The sequence below is a fragment of the Drosophila kikkawai genome, chromosome 3L (genome assembly GCF_030179895.1).
Source record: "Drosophila kikkawai strain 14028-0561.14 chromosome 3L, DkikHiC1v2, whole genome shotgun sequence".
Classification (NCBI taxonomy): domain Eukaryota; kingdom Metazoa; phylum Arthropoda; class Insecta; order Diptera; family Drosophilidae; genus Drosophila; species Drosophila kikkawai.
Genome location: NC_091730.1, coordinates 9,177,928 through 9,197,455, shown reverse-complemented (window position 1 = coordinate 9,197,455; position 19,528 = coordinate 9,177,928). Strand labels below are relative to the sequence as shown.

General features: G+C 44.9%; 3 protein-coding genes across 3 annotated transcripts; 1 reads left to right on the top strand and 2 right to left on the bottom strand.

The window, feature by feature from the left end:
• The first annotated feature begins 235 nt into the window (after window positions 1-235).
• On the top strand, window positions 236-7,839 carry ago (F-box and WD-40 domain protein 7). Its single transcript, XM_017163991.3, has 8 exons — window positions 236-408; window positions 2,371-3,645; window positions 3,711-5,528; window positions 5,598-5,779; window positions 5,842-6,067; window positions 6,130-6,340; window positions 6,396-6,567; window positions 6,634-7,839. The coding sequence occupies exons 2-8, from the start codon at window positions 2,410-2,412 to the stop codon at window positions 6,743-6,745; spliced, it is 3,957 nt and encodes a 1,318-aa protein (XP_017019480.1). The 5' UTR covers window positions 236-408; window positions 2,371-2,409; the 3' UTR covers window positions 6,746-7,839.
• A 511-nt stretch (window positions 7,840-8,350) lies between these two features.
• On the bottom strand, window positions 8,351-11,654 carry pav (kinesin family member pavarotti). The gene is made up of 6 exons (XM_017163993.2): window positions 11,502-11,654; window positions 10,684-11,442; window positions 10,047-10,596; window positions 9,665-9,986; window positions 9,055-9,602; window positions 8,351-8,986 (listed from the first exon to the last, which is right to left on the bottom strand). The coding sequence occupies exons 1-6, from the start codon at window positions 11,510-11,512 to the stop codon at window positions 8,513-8,515; spliced, it is 2,664 nt and encodes an 887-aa protein (XP_017019482.1). The 5' UTR covers window positions 11,513-11,654; the 3' UTR covers window positions 8,351-8,512.
• Window positions 11,655-11,899: 245 nt separating this feature from the next.
• Window positions 11,900-15,257, bottom strand: Sqor (Sulfide quinone oxidoreductase). The gene is made up of 8 exons (XM_017164113.3): window positions 14,606-15,257; window positions 14,106-14,548; window positions 13,687-13,792; window positions 13,405-13,629; window positions 13,149-13,349; window positions 12,888-13,097; window positions 12,639-12,825; window positions 11,900-12,558 (listed from the first exon to the last, which is right to left on the bottom strand). Exons 2-8 carry the CDS (start codon window positions 14,210-14,212, stop codon window positions 12,248-12,250), a joined length of 1,347 nt encoding a protein of 448 aa, XP_017019602.1. The 5' UTR covers window positions 14,213-14,548; window positions 14,606-15,257; the 3' UTR covers window positions 11,900-12,247.
• Between the last annotated feature and the right edge of the window lie 4,271 nt (window positions 15,258-19,528).

The following is a 19,528-nucleotide window of genomic DNA, read 5'->3' as shown; positions in this document are numbered from 1 at the left end:
AAGGTAAACCAATATCTAGCGATAATTTAGCAGAGTTCTTCTTCGTGTAATGCCCTATGCATCTGAATATATTGCCTACATATTTTTAGAACTTAATTCGTGTAGGGAATATTTTAGGGTAGTCAAGATCGTAATATTATAGAAATATCGGCATTCCCATACAAATATCGCGATATAAATATTATTTATTTTAAATAAATATATCGATATATTGATATTTTGGTATATTTTGCACATCCCTAGCACACACTCTTCCACAAATTTCATTAAACTTTGCTCCGCATTAGTTTTTTTTTCGAAGAAAATCTGAAATTTGCCATAATCTTCATGTATCCAACTAGATAGACAGCGAGAGTCAGCAGCCGAAGCGCAGAGTTCGCAAATCTCAAGGAGCAACGGCCCCAAAACGTATGTGAAAAATTTCGATTGAACGTGTGTGTACGTGCATGTGCGTGTGCTAGTGTTAGTGTGGGCCCAACGCAAAAAGTTTTACACGCGTGAAATGGGTAGCTAAATAATTAAAAACAGACTGCTTATCCGCCAGCGGGTATGTTTTTTAACTGCCCCAGTTGAAGGGCCCAAAAAAGTTACAAACAATTCGCAAGGTCTGCTCCAAACGCGACGAAATCTTCTCGCGATATTTGCGTAGCTGTATATGTGCGTCTGTGTGTACAACAATGTTCACATTTTTCTTTTGTTGTTTGCTCCACGAATTATGGGCAATCCTCCATCCGCTCCGCCGCCGCCGCTGCAGTGCAGGTGCAGAAAAGTGGGGTTAGGGCCCCAGAACCCACCAGGAATTGCAACGTTTCGCTCCGAAAATAATCTATTTTTGGGGGTAACCACAGGTCTGCCCATTATCAGCCCTGCCTGCATGCGTGTGTGTGTGTATGCAATGATTATGACGACGACGGCGACTCCACACGCCCGTTATGAGCAGAAGAAAATGTTGAACGCATCCCCGAGTGTCCTCTGGGACAGGTAAAACGCTTACGGCCTGGATACACGCGGTGTGAAAGCGGCGGAAAGAAGACCCTAAAAAACGTTTTCTTTTTTCGGGTTTTCGGGAGGTCAACAGCCAATGGCCATCGGGGTGGAAAGGTGAAAATAGTTCGGAGAATGCCTGCACATCTGATCTGTTTGCGAGTGATGCAACAGCAGGAGCGCTGAAAATTCCTTTGTGATCTCGCCCCTTTTGTTTGCTGCGGATGCGGCGGAGCTGCAATAATAATGGCTGCGCTCTCCTCCGAATCTCTGCCTGCAGCGATCCCTTTTTCTACATGCGATGCTCGTGTGTGTGTGTTGGTAGGATGCTGATGCTGTGTGACAGACAAGACACGGCGGGTCGAACTGCTGTCAAGCTGTCGGAGATGAGCAACTGTGATTTCTTCGGTCACTGGGATGGTCAGGATGGGATGGTCAGGATCGGTGATTTTTCTGGGGGACTCTGGTAATCTAATATGAAGTTCAAAATTCTTATCACAATTTCCGTATACTAAGTAATTATCCTATAGAGTTTTGTGCAAATCTGCAATTTTGGCAAAAACACGTTTTTCTTTTTCTGCTTTTCTCTGCACAAGTGACTAAGTTGTAGTCATGAAATTGAGTCATGAGGTGTGAGTAGTAATTTAACTTTAATTTTTCTTGTGACATGACTGTTTTGTGACCTTTTCCGAGGTCACTATAACCTTCTTTATACACTTCAATCAGCGACTATATTCTCTTTTTGATCGGCCACAGTTACTTTGTCTTCCTGTGACTGTTTCACGTGCTGATCATCACTGCAAGCCAGTTAAAAGCGGAGGGAAAAGATAGCGGCTTGAATTGCAAGGTGTACGTGATGTTGTTGTTGTTGCCGTTGTTGTTGGTGCGGCTGCTGTGTATCTTTGGTGCTTCTTCTTACGTCCGTTACTTCTCGCTCTCTCATCTCTCTCCACTCTCCGCAATACCTTTTTGCTGCCTGCGTCGCCGCCGCCTGCCTGCCTGTGTGTATGTTGTTGTTGTAATACCCGTTTCGTCTTCTTTTTCCCATTCTACTTCGCGCCGTTTCAGCCTCTTCCGCCGATCCGATGCACTTTTGTGATTTCCTTTTTCGAGTTTCAACGTCGGCAGCGGCAGCGACTGCTTACAAACATTTTTCCCACTGCTTTTCATTCGCTTATTCTTTTTTTTTTCTCCTTTTTGCAACCATCAGCTTGCGCTTGTTGCGTGGGAATTTCGGATCATCTTCAATTCCCGTGGCTTCACAAAGGATCGTTTTGGATCGCTGAGAAACTGTAATTTTCACAGCAGCCCCTTCGTTATAACTAATATCGTTCAAGTTCCTAGACTCCTTTAGTTAAATGTCCTATTTTTTCTATCGCTTTCCAGGAGAACGCGCTGCCCAACTTTGGATGTTTGAAAAGTATTATGGAAAGAGGATGCCCAGCTGCTAGCAGTGAATCCGTGGCCAGAGCAGGGGAGCGAACGCAATCAACAGTCAGCGCCGCCCCCGCCGCCAGTCAGGCCACCACCAGCCGCCGCCGAGCAGAAGGAACGGGATCAGAAGCAGCAGCAGAAGGAGGAGAGGCAGTAGGAGCACCCACAAAAGCCGTATCTATGTCAACGCTGCGGGAGGATGTGGAGGACGTGTGCGTGTCGTCAAACTCACAGCATGGTTTCGCCGTAGTCCTGGACGATGAGTCCAGCACCTTTGAGATTAGCTCTTCCAACTCACTGCCCACCAGCGCGGGTGCGGCGTCCACCGTGGGTGTGGTGGCCGTCGACGACAGCTCCTCCACGGATACCATCAACGATGGCCCCGTCCATGCGTCGCACAGTCAGGTATTCTTTAACGAACCCGAAGAAGACGCCGAGGATCCGCCCGTTGTCTGCCTTATAAACGACGACGACGACGAAGATGAGGATGATCCTGATCCGGAAGTTGAGCCGGAGGACGAAGAGGATGAGGAGTTGCTGGAGGATGATGACGATGACATAGCAGTAGCCGCCATCGATTGCACCAATACATCACAATTGGCATTATCCGACGGCACCATAATGGCGGCCGATGGCTCAAAGATCTTTCTCGAGACGCCCGTCGTGGAGGAGGCCCAGCCGCATCCCGGCCAGGTCACAGTCGCCTCACAAGCGGAGCTGGCTGGAAAGCCTAAACGTCTAAGCGATGAGTTTCTGTTGGGCGAAGAGGAACAGGCAGCGGAAGGAAGGGGAGGGATCAAGTCTGAGGCGGGCATCAGCGTGGTCGACGACCAACCGTCCGAAGGCGACCGCCTTATGTCTGTGCGGCTGAAGCAGATGAGTCTCACGGCCAGCGCCGTGTCGAATCCCTCGTCAGCGGATATCGTTGCCCAAGAGGAGACCGCCTCCACGTCTAGCTCCAGATCCAGCTCCAACTCTAGCGCCGGCCTATCCAAGGCCGACATAGAGTCCATGGATCTGATCGAGCGGCGTGACTTTGAGACGGAACAGCGGCTGACGGGTGGCATTATCCTGCGCACCAGCTCCATGTTGAGCCAGAACAAATTGAATCTAAGTCTGATCAAATCCATGGCGGGGGGTAAAGCAACTGGAGGAGCTACTAACTCAACCAGCAGCGACGACTGGCCCAGCAGCAGCAATGGGCGCACTGTTTCCTCCGATAGCAAGGTGGGAGATTGTTATATTTATATTTATTTAATGATTGTTTTCAATATTTTAACGTTTCATTTCAGTGCACCTACAAGGATCTGTCGACGACTCCCACAAGCAGTCGCAAATACACCAACAGCCGGCTGAGCAAGTCCACTGCCAAACTGAATCTGGGCTCCTCACTGGGATCTACTTCCAGCTGTAGTCAGCACCGGTCTAGTTCCGCGTCAAAGTCAATGGCGGAATCTTCGTCATCGTCGTCGTCGGCTACCTGCACGGGAGCAGCCCGAACAGATGTGTACACCAACACCAACTCGAATGATTACCCAGGCCTGGTTCCAGCCTCCTCGACCACATCTGCCAGCAGCTGTCAGCAGAACCACGAGCAGGAGGAAGGTGCTAGTGTGAGTGGTTCCGTCTCCTACAGCTCTGTGGGTTCGCAGACTTCTCAGGATGGTGGCGGTTGCAGTCGCACCACCGCCCTCAATCCCTCGGCAGCTTGTTCGGCCGGTTCCGATTGCTTGGGCGGCAGCGATGCTCAGGCTTCGACATCAGCTTCCACCAACTCTAATCGTTGCCAGTATGCATCAAGTGCATCAACGACGAAGCCGGTGGCGCGTCAGGTGAATGCCAGCGCCCAGACACAGGAACGATTCCTGGCACGCAGCAATCCCCCGACTGCCAGTGGGTCATTAACAGGAGCAGCTTCAGCGCAACAATCTGTAGGAGTAGTGGCGCGGCCAAGGCGCAACGGCTCTGGCGATGTCATCCATCTAGAGGTGGTGGTCGAGGAGGGAGCTGGTGCTGGCGCTGGTGATGGCCTGGTGGAGCCCGGCGACTTTAATGCCGACGAGCCATGGGCCAATTGCGATGAGGAGAACAACTGTTCCGATCTGGAGGAGATTTGCACCTGCCAGAACGGCAGCAGCTATGGCGGCAGCAATGCCAGCTTGAGCGAGGCCTATGACCTGGATCCCATGGATCACGAGGAGCCCCATATCCTTTCCGCCTATAAAGCGGTCAATGGCAATGGATCGTTTAGCAACACCAGCTCGCTGATCCCGTCGCAGCAGCGCAAGCGGAAGTTCAACGAGGGGCGTCTACTGGATGGCACCGACTACTCGATGACCATCTCCGCCAGCGGTGGAGTGGGTGACTCTGGCTCAGGATTGGGTGATAACTGTCGCAAACGGATTGCCTACGATTTTGCCTCCACCCCGCGCTCCTCCTCGGTACCCACGGCGGTGCTGTCCCTGACGCCTTCGTCACAACACCTCGCCAATGCTTCGCCGGGCTCGGGCTTCGGTCGCCGTACACCACGATCTGTACCGTCACGAGACAATCCGCCGCCAGAGCTGCAACACTGGTTGGCCCAGTTCCAGCGGTGGTCGCATGTCGACTGTCTGCTCGCCTTGGACCGACTGATTGAGCATTGCGATGCCTCGCAGGTCCGCCACATGATGAAGGTGATTGAGCCGCAGTTCCAGCGTGACTTTATCTCCCTGCTGCCCCGGGAATTGGCCCTCTTTGTGCTCTCTTATTTGGAGCCAAAGGATCTGCTGAGGGCTGCCCAGACGTGTCGCAGCTGGCGCTTCCTGTGCGACGACAACCTGCTGTGGAAGGAGAAGTGCCGAAAGGCGCAGATACTGGCCGAACCGCGCAGCGATCGCCCTAAGAGGGGACGCGATGGCAATATGCCGCCCATAGCTTCACCTTGGAAGGCTGCCTATATGCGCCAGCATATCATCGAGATGAACTGGCGGTCGCGTCCAGTGCGTAAGCCCAAAGTGCTCAAGGGCCACGATGACCATGTGATAACATGCCTGCAGTTCTCCGGCAATCGCATTGTGTCCGGCTCTGATGACAATACGCTCAAGGTGTGGTCGGCGGTTAATGGAAAGGTAAGAGACTTGTTTTATATACTTCCCTAAGACCCTTTTCAACCATATATTTCCTTGACATCCTTACAGTGCCTGCGCACTCTGGTGGGTCATACTGGTGGTGTTTGGTCTTCCCAAATGTCTGGAAACATTATCATTTCGGGCAGCACCGATCGCACACTCAAGGTCTGGGACATGGACAGCGGTGCCTGTGTCCATACGCTTCAGGGGCACACATCCACGGTGCGCTGCATGCATCTGCATGGCAACAAGTGAGTATAAATTGTGCTGCAGTTATAGAAATAATGCTAATCTTGAGAAAAATGTTCATCAGGGTGGTAAGTGGTTCGCGAGATGCCACTCTTCGCGTCTGGGACATTGAACAGGGCTCCTGTCTTCATGTTCTGGTTGGCCATTTAGCCGCCGTGCGTTGTGTCCAGTACGATGGCAAGCTAATTGTATCGGGAGCCTACGATTACATGGTCAAGATCTGGCATCCGGAGCGTCAGGAGTGCCTTCACACGCTGCAGGGTCACACGAATCGCGTCTACTCGCTGCAGGTTTGTGGAGATTTAAGGCAAAGAGGGAAATTGTTTTATTAATCTTAATTTCTAACCCAAAGTTTGATGGCCTCCATGTGGTCTCTGGCTCTCTGGACACCTCGATACGCGTATGGGATGTGGAGACGGGCAATTGCAAGCACACTTTAATGGGTCATCAGAGCCTGACCTCCGGCATGGAGCTGCGTCAAAACATTCTCGTCTCGGGCAATGCCGATTCCACTGTCAAGGTGTGGGACATCACAACGGGACAATGCCTGCAGACGCTGTCGGGTAAGTAGCGGTTAGAACGAGGGTTTTTCTAGGTCTTAACTCTATCTCTTTGTAGGTCCAAACAAGCATCAGTCGGCGGTGACTTGTCTGCAGTTTAATTCCCGATTTGTGGTGACCAGCTCTGACGATGGCACTGTCAAGTTGTGGGACGTGAAGACAGGAGACTTTATACGCAATCTGGTGGCCCTGGACTCTGGTGGATCTGGGGGCGTTGTGTGGCGGATCAGGTAAGTTTTGAAACTATTCCTTAATAAAATATATAATAATTGTGTACGAAATTTATAATATTTCAGGGCAAACGACACGAAGCTTATTTGTGCCGTGGGCTCGCGCAATGGGACAGAGGAAACAAAGCTCATGGTCCTGGACTTTGATGTGGAGGGGGCTTGTGTCAAGTGCTCATAGTAGGAGCCAATGGTGGTTCGCATTCGGTCCAGCCAGCGATTGTGCGGACGGGGCAGCAGCAGCAGCAGCTAGTATACAGCTTCAAGCGAGATTTCATTACAAACTCATCATCTAAGCACACACACACAACACACACACACTATCCGTAATGTAATGTTGATTGCCTTGCCAACACTTACACACACACACACGCGCAACACAACAAAAAGTTTGGGGGTGGCTGTGGCTGTGAGTGCTTGTGTTGTTAATAATTAATAATCCTCTTTAATTTACGTTGCTTCATAGCCAAAATTCGTTTTCCACCGTAGAATAATTTCGCTTCTTAGTTTGTAAAATCCATTAAGTAACGTTTATCGTTTAACTACGTTTACGATAAATATTATAGTAGGTAATAGTGCGTACATAACAGATGATTTACAGTTTGTTCCGCGTCGTGTGAGCATGAGAAAGAGAGAAGAGAGTGAACATTTATATGAAAACAACAGAGCTTTATATTGATTAAATTGTAATTTGTTTAATTGGAATAATCGCGTATAAGTCGATATATGCCATGCTGGTTATATGTTGACCTCTTGCATTGAGTTTTTGTCCCCCCGTTTATTATGTTTACACATGTGTGGTTTCGTTCGTTGTCCAATTTGTTTTGTTTAAATGTTTCAACTTGTGCGATGCCCACTTTTATATTCTATATGTTCCGCATATTCCTGTTCTCGATTTATTCTGTTTGATAATAAGTTTATAGTGCGATTGGCTTCCAATTCCAATTTCAAATTCGAAATTCCCCACAAACCACCTGCCACAATTGCCGAGACCTAGCGTTTAAGAAGAGTCATCATCTGCCGCAGCAGCTCACACAGCAGCAACACAACAAACAAACACACAATAACAGCAGTAACACACTCACACACACATACACGTGAAATCATTAAGCGAACATATATTTTAATTATAGACTGATTTAATAGTAATTGAAATTAATCTACAAATATATATGTGTAATGAATGGTACCGTATGTATTTCAATAAAATTTATCGGTTTAAGCATAAATCTGAATAAACGCAGGAATAATAATAATAAAAAAATATGGTTTAAACTCATTTTGTCTGCTTTGGGGGTTAATAAATAATAAGTATGCCTTTTTATTCAGTGTGATTTGTTAAAAAATTATTAAAAAAGAGAAATATTAAGAGCATCTAATTTTATATACAGGGAGACGTATATATTCCTATTTCCCATTAAAATCAAGTAATATAAATATTGATTTAAGGAAAGTTAATATATTTACTTTAACTCTTGCTGAAAAAGCTTCCATTTCCAGTTACATATTATTCTGAAAGATTGTTATTTTTGGTGTTCCTTAAGTAGTAACTTTATTGAATTTCATTTATTAACTTGATTTCATAAAGTGGAGCTTGGTTACTCCAAAAAACAATAAAATATTCAATACTTTATGGTACAAATTAAGAGTAATTCTATTAAGAATGCATGTGCGATTCTAAGACTGTTCCCGCTGAGAGCTCTCCGCCACTATCCTCCGGTTAGCAGCGGTTTTGTGAGCCAGGAATCCTCATCCTTGTGCGAGGTTACGAATTCATTTATGGGTATTCTTTATTATACAGGTTAAACTTTTCTTTTTTAATCAAACAAAAAATCACTTCAATGCGATTCAACTCCAAAAACCATAATAAATGAGTAATAAACTTAATTTTAAGTTAACTAAAAGCTAAGTAAGTATTTTTAAGTTGATGTATGTTCAGGTGTCCTTCCTAGATCTTGGACTTCTTGCTGCTGTGTCCCTCGATGCCGAGGTTGCAGCGCGAGGCCACGTCCTGGGCCGAGGTGATGGTGCTGGGCACTGCACCGCCTCCGCCCAGAGCGGACAGAGTGCCGTTGCTGGGTCGCTTCCTCGTGGGCGAATGAACTGGTGACTTTTGCTTGAGGCACTCCACATCGTTGAACACCACTTGGGCACCGCCGCCACAGGTGGGGATTACATTGCCCTTGTATAGCTTGGTTTCGACATCACCATCGGTGTCCGCCTCCTGGGAGACGAGGCAGTACTTGTTGGCTCCATGGGATGTAAGCTCCTTCATGTCGGTTAGCTTGGTGATGGACTTGCGGTTCTTTAGATAAGGCTGCATGATGGTGCCCAAGGGCACGGGATTGGCAGCCCGATGCTCTAGCCATTTGTCGCCAGCGGAACGAGAGCGTCGATGGCGATTGTTGGCAGCTGCGGCACCCTGTTGAAAGAAGATTTGAATTAAGAAATAAGTAATGACATAATGAAGCACTAAAGAGATATCCTTACATGTCTTGGCGTGGCATAGATATCAGTTCGTGTTGCCGGCACTGAGGATTCCGTGCGCGCTGTAAACGCCCCGCGATCCTTATCATTTAACATATCCTCGGAGCTCTGGGATCGCGGCAGACTGGGCAGATCCTCGGATTGCAGTATGTTTGAAACCAAACGCAGCTTCTCATCCTTGATGCGCATCCTTTCTGTAAGCTTCGCCCTCTGCTCACGCAGCTTATGCTCGAACTCGCGCTTGGTCTTGTCCGACTCCACGGCCAGTTTGGAGCTGAACTTTTTCTTCTGCTTCTCCTTCTCGTGCTCCTTCTGGGTGAGCTGGCTCTCCTTTTCGTTCAGCTTAAAAGACAGCTCTTCGATCTGCCGATCCCGCTTGCTTAGTGTGTTGTTCAGCACATCAATGGAGCTCTCGTGGATGCGCACCTTCTTCTCCAAGGCGGCGCTGCGCTCGCGCTCTTGCTTGTACACAGCCTTCAAGGAGGCGAGTTCTGTGCGCAGTTGAAGATTGTCCCGGTCTAGGTTCATCAGCATCTGGCGGAAGCTGTCACCTAAGAGGAGATATGTGAGAATTAAAGGGTATTCCTGCTAGCCTAAGTAGTCTAAGACCTACATTTGATGTCCAAATTGCTGCGCAGCTTCTTGCGCTTTTCAATGCGCTGCTCCAGATAGTGCATCAGCTCCTGGATTTTAACCTCCGCCTCGGGACTGTCCATCTGGTAAGAGGGAAAATCGGCTCCCAGACTGTACACTAGACCCACGTCCACCTCCAGATCCTTGGCCTCGGGTATGCCCAGCTCGTTTAGATTGTTGACGGCTATCTTAAATAGCTTATTGGCCTTGCGACGACCTGGAGTCAAACCCAAATCGGTTTTCATGGGTGTGGCCCTGGCTATCTGCACCTCCTGCGTCATCTCAGCAAACTTCATCACTTGCTAAAAGGTGGGAATATAAGGTTTAATCTAGGTTATGGAACCAGGAGTAACCACACCTACCATATTCTCGTCATAATCCTCTATTCTCGGATTGATGCACACAATCATGGACACTTGACCCTCGCCATCGAAATAGTTCTTGAACATGTGCGTGATCTTGGAGTCGCGATAGGGTATCTTCTTCGGAGGCATACCATTGCTGGCCGCCTGCTGATTCTCTCGGAGATACTCCAGGCAGGTGCGCAGCGTCATCAGGGAGTTGTTGATGTTGCCCGCTTCCCTTAATCTAACTCCAGTGTTCTTGGTGCGCGAAGAGCGCTCACTGCCCGCCAGATCCACCAGGGACAGCTGACTCACCGTAATGTTCTGCTTGTCCTGGACCACATTCTCGCCCTGGCTGTCGGTGGGTGCCTGCACCAGGCGTATGTTGAAAACCGAGTGACTACGACTGGATTCGGCATTGAGAACGGTGTGGCCCATGCGTTTGCGCTTTTGGCCCATTTGGAAGATCTCGAGGGCCTCCTCCACTGTCTTTACCTCTACCTCGGTAACGCCGTGGACGAACATATGACGATTGGCATCCTCGCGAATGATTTTGCTTTGCAAAGTCCTGGGAAGGGGATGAATTTAAATGAGTAAAATTATAAATAAAATAAAATAAACTTTAAAATAAACATGGGGCTGCCTCGCTACTCACTTCTGAATACCCGAATCCTCGAGCAGATCGTACACGCTGTTGTTGTAAATCTCAATGTAGGTGATAAACACCGAGTACATATTGTCTTCATCCAAACCCAGCAGTGGCGTTGGCTCTACAGAGGCCTGGGAAGCGATCTCCGGATCCGAGTCCTTGTGCCGGAAGGCAAATCTTCCCGAGCCAGCGAACCTCTGATTCATCTCGTGCTGCCGCTCAAGCAACGCATCCTCCTCGGACAAAATCTCAAAGCCATTCAGCCTATCGGGCTTAAAGACAAACTTCTTGGCCTGATAGTCCGAGATAGTGCGAAAGAGGACGTCCAGGCAGCGTGGCATAATGCCGCGATGCCGCAAGTTACCAGTCATCGTGTAAGTCTTGCCGCTACCCGTGACGCCGTAGGTGAAGAGAAGGCTGTTCCTGCCACGCAGCAGGTTCTCCACCAGCGGCTGGGCCACCGATCCGTACACATCCTGCTGCGTGGCCTCCGGCTGGAAGACGTGCTTGAAGATGTACTGTATCTCGCGCTGGGCGCCGTTATGTTTGTGATGCTGCAGCAGCTGATCTTGCGGGTTTAACGCAATTGTCGTTGAGTTCTTCACCCGCAGAGAGGTGAGATCCGCCTCCGATTGGAGTGGTCGGACGCGGCAGAACACATTCACCGGATCTTTGGCCTTTTCTGATGAGTCCTTGCGGTGCTTCTCCGTTGTATGCGGCTGCAATCGTGGTGTTTTCTGGATGACGCGCATGGGCGTCCGTGGTCTGTGAACAGGAATATTCAGTCCTAGCATTGAATTTCTTACAAGTAAATTTATACTCACACTGCCTTCATGTTTACGGATTTTCTTTGTTGCTAAATTTTGTCTCTGGAGCTGTTTTAGACGTGTTTTGGAGCACAAATCGGCTGCTCTTTTTGTTCGTTATCTTTAAATTTCCAGCGCCAAGCGACGCCACGCTGTGGATTAGAGTGACCAGCTTGGAGTACAGCAAATTAGACGAAATACATTTTAAAAAATACTGAAATGGACAAGAAGTGCACTTTGGACTGCTTACAAATGAATGAACTGCTTTTGAAAGCAAAAAGGAGTTATACTGCTTTAAACTGCTTTACCTTACTACACTGTTCGAAAAAAACTTTAAAAATAATATTTTAGGTAATTTAAAATTAATATTAAGCGTGCTTGAATTTACAATTAATAAACTGATAAAAAACTCCAAATAGTTATATTATGTTTTCATTTATTTATGGTCCGAGAGTGGGGGAGCAAATAACAATATATTTAGGGATTTTCTATACGACTGTATGACTGAATTTCTGAAAATATTTCCCATATTTTCAGTTATTTAGGGAACCCGAGGGTCCTGAACTGGCTTTTAGCTTGTGACTTTTACGTTCCCATTTTTTTTTTAGATAAATCGCCAATATATAGCCAATATTTTCAATAATTCAGTCAGTCGTATAGGAAATCCCCTGTATATATTATTTGCTCCTGATTTTATTGGTATTTAAAATATCTTGAAATCCACAAGGTATTTCAAATATCAAGGTGTTTCATTACTTTTTCCATTATTTTTTAAGCTTCAAAATCGAAAGTACTTTTCGCATCGTTGCCGGTCCATTCCAGTAGCCCCTCATCATTAGCTGCCAGTAGAGGATCGGCATAAAGGTCTTCTTCATGATGAACATTGTATAACGCTCCTTGGCCTGGTCAAAGGGGAATGTCTCCAAGGGGGCCAGGCTATAGTCGAACTCAGCCAGGATGCAGGTGCTGTAGCCGGTGACAAGCGGACAGGAGGCATAGCCATCGTAGGCTTCCGTAAGCTTCTTGCCCTCTATCACCGCCATCAGATTTTTGAATACAACCGGTGACTGGGCAGCTGCAATGCACACATTGAGTATTCCAAAGATCATTGAATATTCCGATTTCCATGATTACGACTCCAAAACGGAACTTTACCTGCCGCCGCCGCTGTCTTGGAGTTGGGTGTGCAGGCGGAATCGCCAATGGCGAACACGTTGCTGTATTTTTTGTGCTGCAGCGTTGCCGCGTCGACGTCCACGAATCCGCTTTCGGTGGCCAGCTGCTTGCAATTGGCGATCACGTCGGGAGCGGTCATTGGTGGGCAGACGTGGAGCATGGAGTACTGATGGAGAGAGAGGTTTAAGGAGAGGCTTATAAAGGCTTTAAGCCGTATACTGTACTTACCACTTCCTCGTAAAGCTTTCCAGGCTCGGCGAGATCCTCGAATACGGCTATGCTATCCTCGGGTCTCACCTCCACGAGATTCCGATTCACATTGACGTTTATATTTCGCTTCTTGGCCACCTTCCACAAGGCATCTGCATATTGTTTGACCCCAAAAATCACAGGCAAGGATGTATTGTAAATGATATTCAGTTGGTCCCGGCGGCCCATCTGTAAGAGGAGATTTAATTCTAAATTCTAGGCCATCATTAGGGTACCCACCTTCCGGAAATAGTGCTCCGCTATGTAGGCAATCTTCTGCGGTGCTCCAGCGCACTTGATCGGACAGTGGGGAAAGGTAAAGATCACATTACCCCTGTACGTCTTGCGCAGGCAATCGTAGACATTATCTACATATTTGGGTGAATAGATCGAGCACACATTGGTTTTTGGGGCCTCCAGGGCCTGTACTAGTCCGGGTATCTAAAAGGTAAACTTGATTATAAGATGAGAAGATACGCTGATTTTAAAGACTTGCCTTCTCATATTTCAGTTGCATTCCAGTGGCAATGACCAGGAAATCGTATGCGATTGTCTTGCCGCCGGATGTGCTGACCTCATTCTTGTCTGGGTCAAAGTTCAAGGCTGACTCTTGAATCCACTTGGCCTTCTTGGGCAGGACATCCCCCATTTGCCTGTGTGATTGATCCAAACGCTTCATTCCGCCACCAATCAGGGTGAACATGGGCTGATAGTAGTGTTTCTGTTGGGAGAAAGGTGTTCAATCTGCTGGATTTTTGGTGGGTAATGGTTTACATACCTCTTCTGGCTCCAGAACGATCACCTTGTTGCTACCTAGACGAGAGGAGAGCTTGGCAGCCATGGCACAGCCGCCAGTGCCGCCACCAACGACCAGAACTTGACATCTGCCAGAAAAAAAGTTTTTTAAGTCTAATTTATATATTTCAGAGATACTTTGACCCCACTTAATATAGATAATGCTTCATCATTTCGCTAACCAAGCTAGCGGATCTATACCCAATCGATCCATGGGTCCCAACTTAGCTCTTCGTTATCACCATTAATTAGGTATGCTTGGTGTGGCCTACGTGCCAAACAAACCCCTCGAAACATACTAATTAGATTTGTTTAATAGACATGCCACCAGAGTAAACACTTGCTAAGCTCTCTCGATTCTCAGAAATTGTGAAAACTTTCACAAAAACAAATCAAACTTACTCTTGCCGCTCAAAGAGCTTATGCGTTGTGGAAAGGCTTCTGGTCAACGTTGGTGCAACGAGAAGCCTTCTGCAGCTCCTTAAGGTTCCAGGAAGCCTTCGGTTCATGGTGCCACCTGATTTTGGGTTATCTTGGTAACTAAAACCCGGCTAAATCCCTCTGTTATATGGCCGATTTATGGTTCCAACTGCGAGAGGCGGCGACCGGTGGGCAACTACCGCTGTGACCGAGAGAGTGGCGCATAGAAAATAAAAAGCTTTGGATGATGCTATCAAAGTGAATACACCCGAAGAAATTCGGTGGTTCGTTTTTGCATACTTTTGGAATTTTGAGAAAGTTACTTCTAAATTTTAAATAGGCCTTATCAAGGCACTACTCATTCTCTCCAAACATTTCTATACGACTAACTCCTGCCAAATAATAGATTGATCGTTAAGAATAGCCTGTTGTGGAATAAATAATTAAAAATTAATTTTAAAATATAAATACAATTTACGAACATTTCCAATCGCGTGTGGTAGCTTTAGAAAATACGTTTGCTGGAATGCATTGGATAAACAATTAGTTCGGGTTTCATCGAGTCCCAGTGCAGGGCGGCGGGGCATTAACTGGTTTCCGCAGGCATAAAGCTTTCCCACTGTCAAATGCAACAGGTTGTACTAATTTTTTCCGTTGGGTATACTTTTGCTTCAACCTTGGAAGATAATATAAGCTTTTCGGCATGCTTTTTTTTCTGCTCAGCTGATTAAGTGGCTCATAGCTTTTGGTACTAAATAATCTGAAGCTTTAGATTGGGTAGCATTAAATTATTCATTTACAGTGGTCGCCAAGAAAGAGAGACCGCATGAGATCATGATATAAAAATAAAACTGATCTGAGCTAAAGAAATATCAAATATTTGCTATGTGCTAGAATTTATTCCCCTTCACGTGGTCTATTGATCTTCGGTTAAGGTAGTCAACATCAGAAGAAACCTTAAATTGGATTTAAGTATATTATTTTGGGCCGATTGTATTTTATTTTATGCTGTCTGGAACTCTTGGTCGGAATCCCGTTCTGAAGACACTAAAAGCTACCATAGAGAACATTAACAGAAAGACAGTAAAAATGTATGTAAATGAATACTTAATTTTGAAATTTAAAATTTATGACACATGACAATAATGTCAACTATAACTTAGCTAAAATTTATATTATTTTGGGGTATCTAAAAAAAATTTATGGTAATGAGGTAAATCATTAATAAGGATTTGATTAATAAATATTAATGTGCTATATGTTTATATATATATTTTTATAATTATATTTACCAAATTTAATATATATTCTTTTTTAATAAAAATTCTCATACGATTTTATTAATTTATAAATAATTTATATACTATAATTTATAAATCATTTATAAACATTATGTCATAGGCCAATCTTTATGACTTTCCTTAAAGTATGCTATATATTTTGTAGTTGTGCTTTCTAGGATTAAATAATAATAATAATTAATAATTCCGTATAAACATGTCATTATGTTGCAGAAACATTATTTATATTTTATAGTATATTATTTATATTTACATATAGTAACTAATATTAATAATAAATAATTCAGGTATTTACACATAGTTATTAATGGTACAACGGGTAAATTTAAACCTATGTATATTTCTACCAAAATCAATTAAGTAACAGTTTGATTTCCCCTTTTAATAAATATAGGAGAGATTTCTCAAAAACAATAAACAAAAAACCCAAAATCTATATGGTGAAATCTTAAGTCTTATTGCATGATCGAAAAGACTATTATTAATGAAAATCCCTCCTCTCCCTGAATGGGGTTTCCGCACACCCTATTCCCGCAGTTTATAGTTCGCCATTGTTTAATATAAATTTCCATTTTCCTAGGATGAGTGTGTGTCATATCCAGGGATTTTCCATAGCCGGTTAGACAGCAGACGTGCATCGATTCCCGAGTCCGACTGCGTGAATATAAATACACAAATATATGTGAAATGATTAAGATGAACACAATGCTGCCAATAAATGAGCCACGAGATGTCAACTGTGACAGCGGCGGGTTTAATTACGCCATGCTGCTGACTGATTGCAGATGTATGTGGAGTGGAGGAGGAGCCAGGAGGCGGGTCTGGGTCATGGCAAGGACCTAGCAGCGTGGGCCCGGCCCATCATCAATTGGAGACAAGCTGGCAATTCAAATGAAGCCCTATTGACGGATGGCCAAATTGGCTGCGCGACTGCGTGGGCGACTCCGAGGGAGCGCTATATGTATGTATTTCCATGTAAGATTTTGGTGGGTGTGTGGGGTTTTAGTCCCTGATGTCCCTATTCTTGCTTGTTGCTGCTCCACGGGCGATGGCTCCTTCTGTTGCTAGGTCAACCATTCTGCGGTGGCAAGGTCCCAAGGAGCTCGGCTGTCATCATTATGATGTTCTTCCCCGGGCAAACGGAATGACCATTATGGTGGTCTGGTCACCATGATGACTTTCCCCGAGTGTGTCTGCCCAGCTTTGCTCTGCCGGCTGTGATTGCGTGAGCTCCACTTCATTTGAATATAACGGTGGCAGGCCACTTGGAGCACGTAGGCCCACACGCAGAGAAATGACTACAAATATTGGAGAACTTAATTTTAATTTTCTGCAAAATAAAGATGAATATATACAGCTTTAGTTGGCATAAAAAGTGTAACTAATATATTATTTCTAAATTAAAAAATATAATTTAAAAATAGTCTTTTTCAACAACCAAAACGAAGCTTATCATCACGATTAACGGAATTTGTATATTTATTTCCAAGTTATTAATTTATTTAATATATTAATAGATAAGCTCACTTGATGACTTATTTGTTGGTATAAGTAAGTTGAAATTATATCAATATATACCAATAGAATATAATCTTTTGCACTACGAATGAACTTGGAATGGGTGACACATTTCAGTGACATTTTTATATATTTTAATGAATTATACAATAGTTATATTATAGAAATATATATTTCGGGGCACAGATAAGAGTCCGAAGTAGGCATTAAATTAATTTTGCACAGTGCCTCGTTCTTAGATTTTGGAGGCACACCAATTGTTTTGGTTTGTATTGTTGAAAGGAACATTATGCCTGGGATTAGGGTCCCTTTTTTTAATGGGTACTTATAACCAATTAATTATCAATTAGCTATTAGCTATTTTGATGGGAAATTATATTACCAATTAGGGATATATTATTTTTGAAGAGGATTCCGATTCCTGGAATTTTTTTCTCTCCGTGCCACCGACTCCTAGACTCCGAAGTGCATTTCAATTGACGCCACACCAAAATCAATTGCAGCTTCGTCTGCGGCGGGATCTTTGTGCAATTGGTCGCCCGGCTCTGGCTCTGGAATGCAAATATCGTCTCGAATGTCCAAGCAATTGATGGAGCGGAGACCCCAGCAGGTCTGGCGCAGTTACGCGCTCATCCAGAGTCATCATCATCTCACCAGCTCCAGCTCCAGCTCCACCATAGCTCTCTATAGACATCAGGAGTGACGTCCGCCATTGTCTGCGGCTGAGAACAGAAAGCAGATGGAACTAATTCGCGAATTAAAACCTGCACAAATCCGGAATAATCAGCCTCCGTGCGGCCATAAAGGTGGGCACTTGCTGACAGCACACTGACATCTATTGATCCTGCCCATCAGAGCAACTGTTGCAGCCATATGGTAATGGGGGATCGGGGGATATATACCGTACTGTACCGTACCAGAACACATATATGCATTTGGGGCACGCATTTCATTTTGATTTCCATTTACCAGTGCGATCCGATGCGAGCCGCATCAAATCTTTGACTAAAACTGCGAATATTAATGAGAAAAATGTGATTTAAAATAATAAATTTGCATGCAATTTCCTTTAGCTTTTGGAATCAATCAATCAAACGGGGAGCAACAAGTAAGAGCCACCCCCTTTTGGGAGACCGCCGACCGGAGACCCGACGAATTCGGATGCGAGCACGAGCGGCAGATACAGATACGAGCACGGATACAGAGGCAGATACACCACCACCACCACCACTGCCACTGGCTGTGCCGACGCCATAACTGTTATTAAAGCCCCAGTGGAGTCCAAGTGGACGTCCGTTTGTCCCGTCGTCCCTCGTCCATCGTCCGACGGAGCCGCAGCAGCAGCAGCAGCGGCAACAGCCCCACTTGTTGATTTCGGGCATAAAAGCCGATATAAAAGCCTGGACGCTCAACCTTCCGCCGCACAGTACATCACTCGCCACATCTCGAGCAGAACCGCAGCTCCTCCACTTGGAACCGCAGAGAGAGAACTCAACTTTAACGAATTGAAGAACTATTAGTCTTGGAGGTGGTGTGCCAGTGAAATTGAAATCGAAAAAAACGTATTCCAAAGTCAACGAAAACTTCAGCGAAAGTTCTAGAACTCTCCAAGTGAAAGTGTCGAGTCTCTGAAGTGAAAGTCAATTGAAAAACCAAAGAAAATGCAGGTAGGAAAGCAAGTACATACTAAATTTTAGTTTTAAGCATATGGAATAATATTGGATGATAAAAAGTATATATTGCGGGAAGAAAGGGTTTCGAATTTTGGGTTTTTTTTTGGGATTATAAAAAAAGGTTTTAAAAATTTTGGGAGTTTTAAATTCGGAAAATTTTGAACAGATATAAATTCTATTAACAATTTTTTTTAGCAAAAGTTATACTAAATTAAATTATTAAATTAAATTATAACTTAAATTTTTCTTGCCTTTCTAAAAAAGTATGTGAATTATAACTGATTTATTAGATTGTAATAGAAATTTATTCTCTATTTTGTTAGTTATAAACTCAAACTTAAATATCTTTCCCTTAGATTATTAAACTTTTTTTCGAAGGGATTTAATTATAAAACTAAGAAAATCAGTCAAATTGGGTGACTAGTTTTTTAAAATATTTATATTTTATCGGGTGATAAATTCCAACTGGGTTATATTTCCCTGACAAGTGAAATACTATTTTTCAAGAAGTTTTTTTTATAGTTAAAGCATATATTTCAGTTAAGGAAGAAACATATCCTCTAAATATTTTGGGTTCAGATAACTCGAATAATTGAATTCCTAGTCCCACGTCTGGTAGGGATCGTAAAGCATCTAAAAACCCTTTCCTCCGCCTGACTCATCATCCGTCAGCTCAGACTTTGAGCCCCTTTTGGTGACTCCCCCTTGATTTTTGTACCAGTTTCATGGATCTCGTGCCATTCAATTCGCAAAAAAAACTTTTCGGGATCAGAGTGCTAAAAAAGCAAGTCTTTCGAATTGCCTTGATTCGTTGTCGTCGTGTGACGTGGTCGCGGAGAAGGGGCAAGAGTCAAACGGACTAAATTGAATCATTTCAACTTTTCAGTTTAGCACAAACTCGTGATTGTACAAT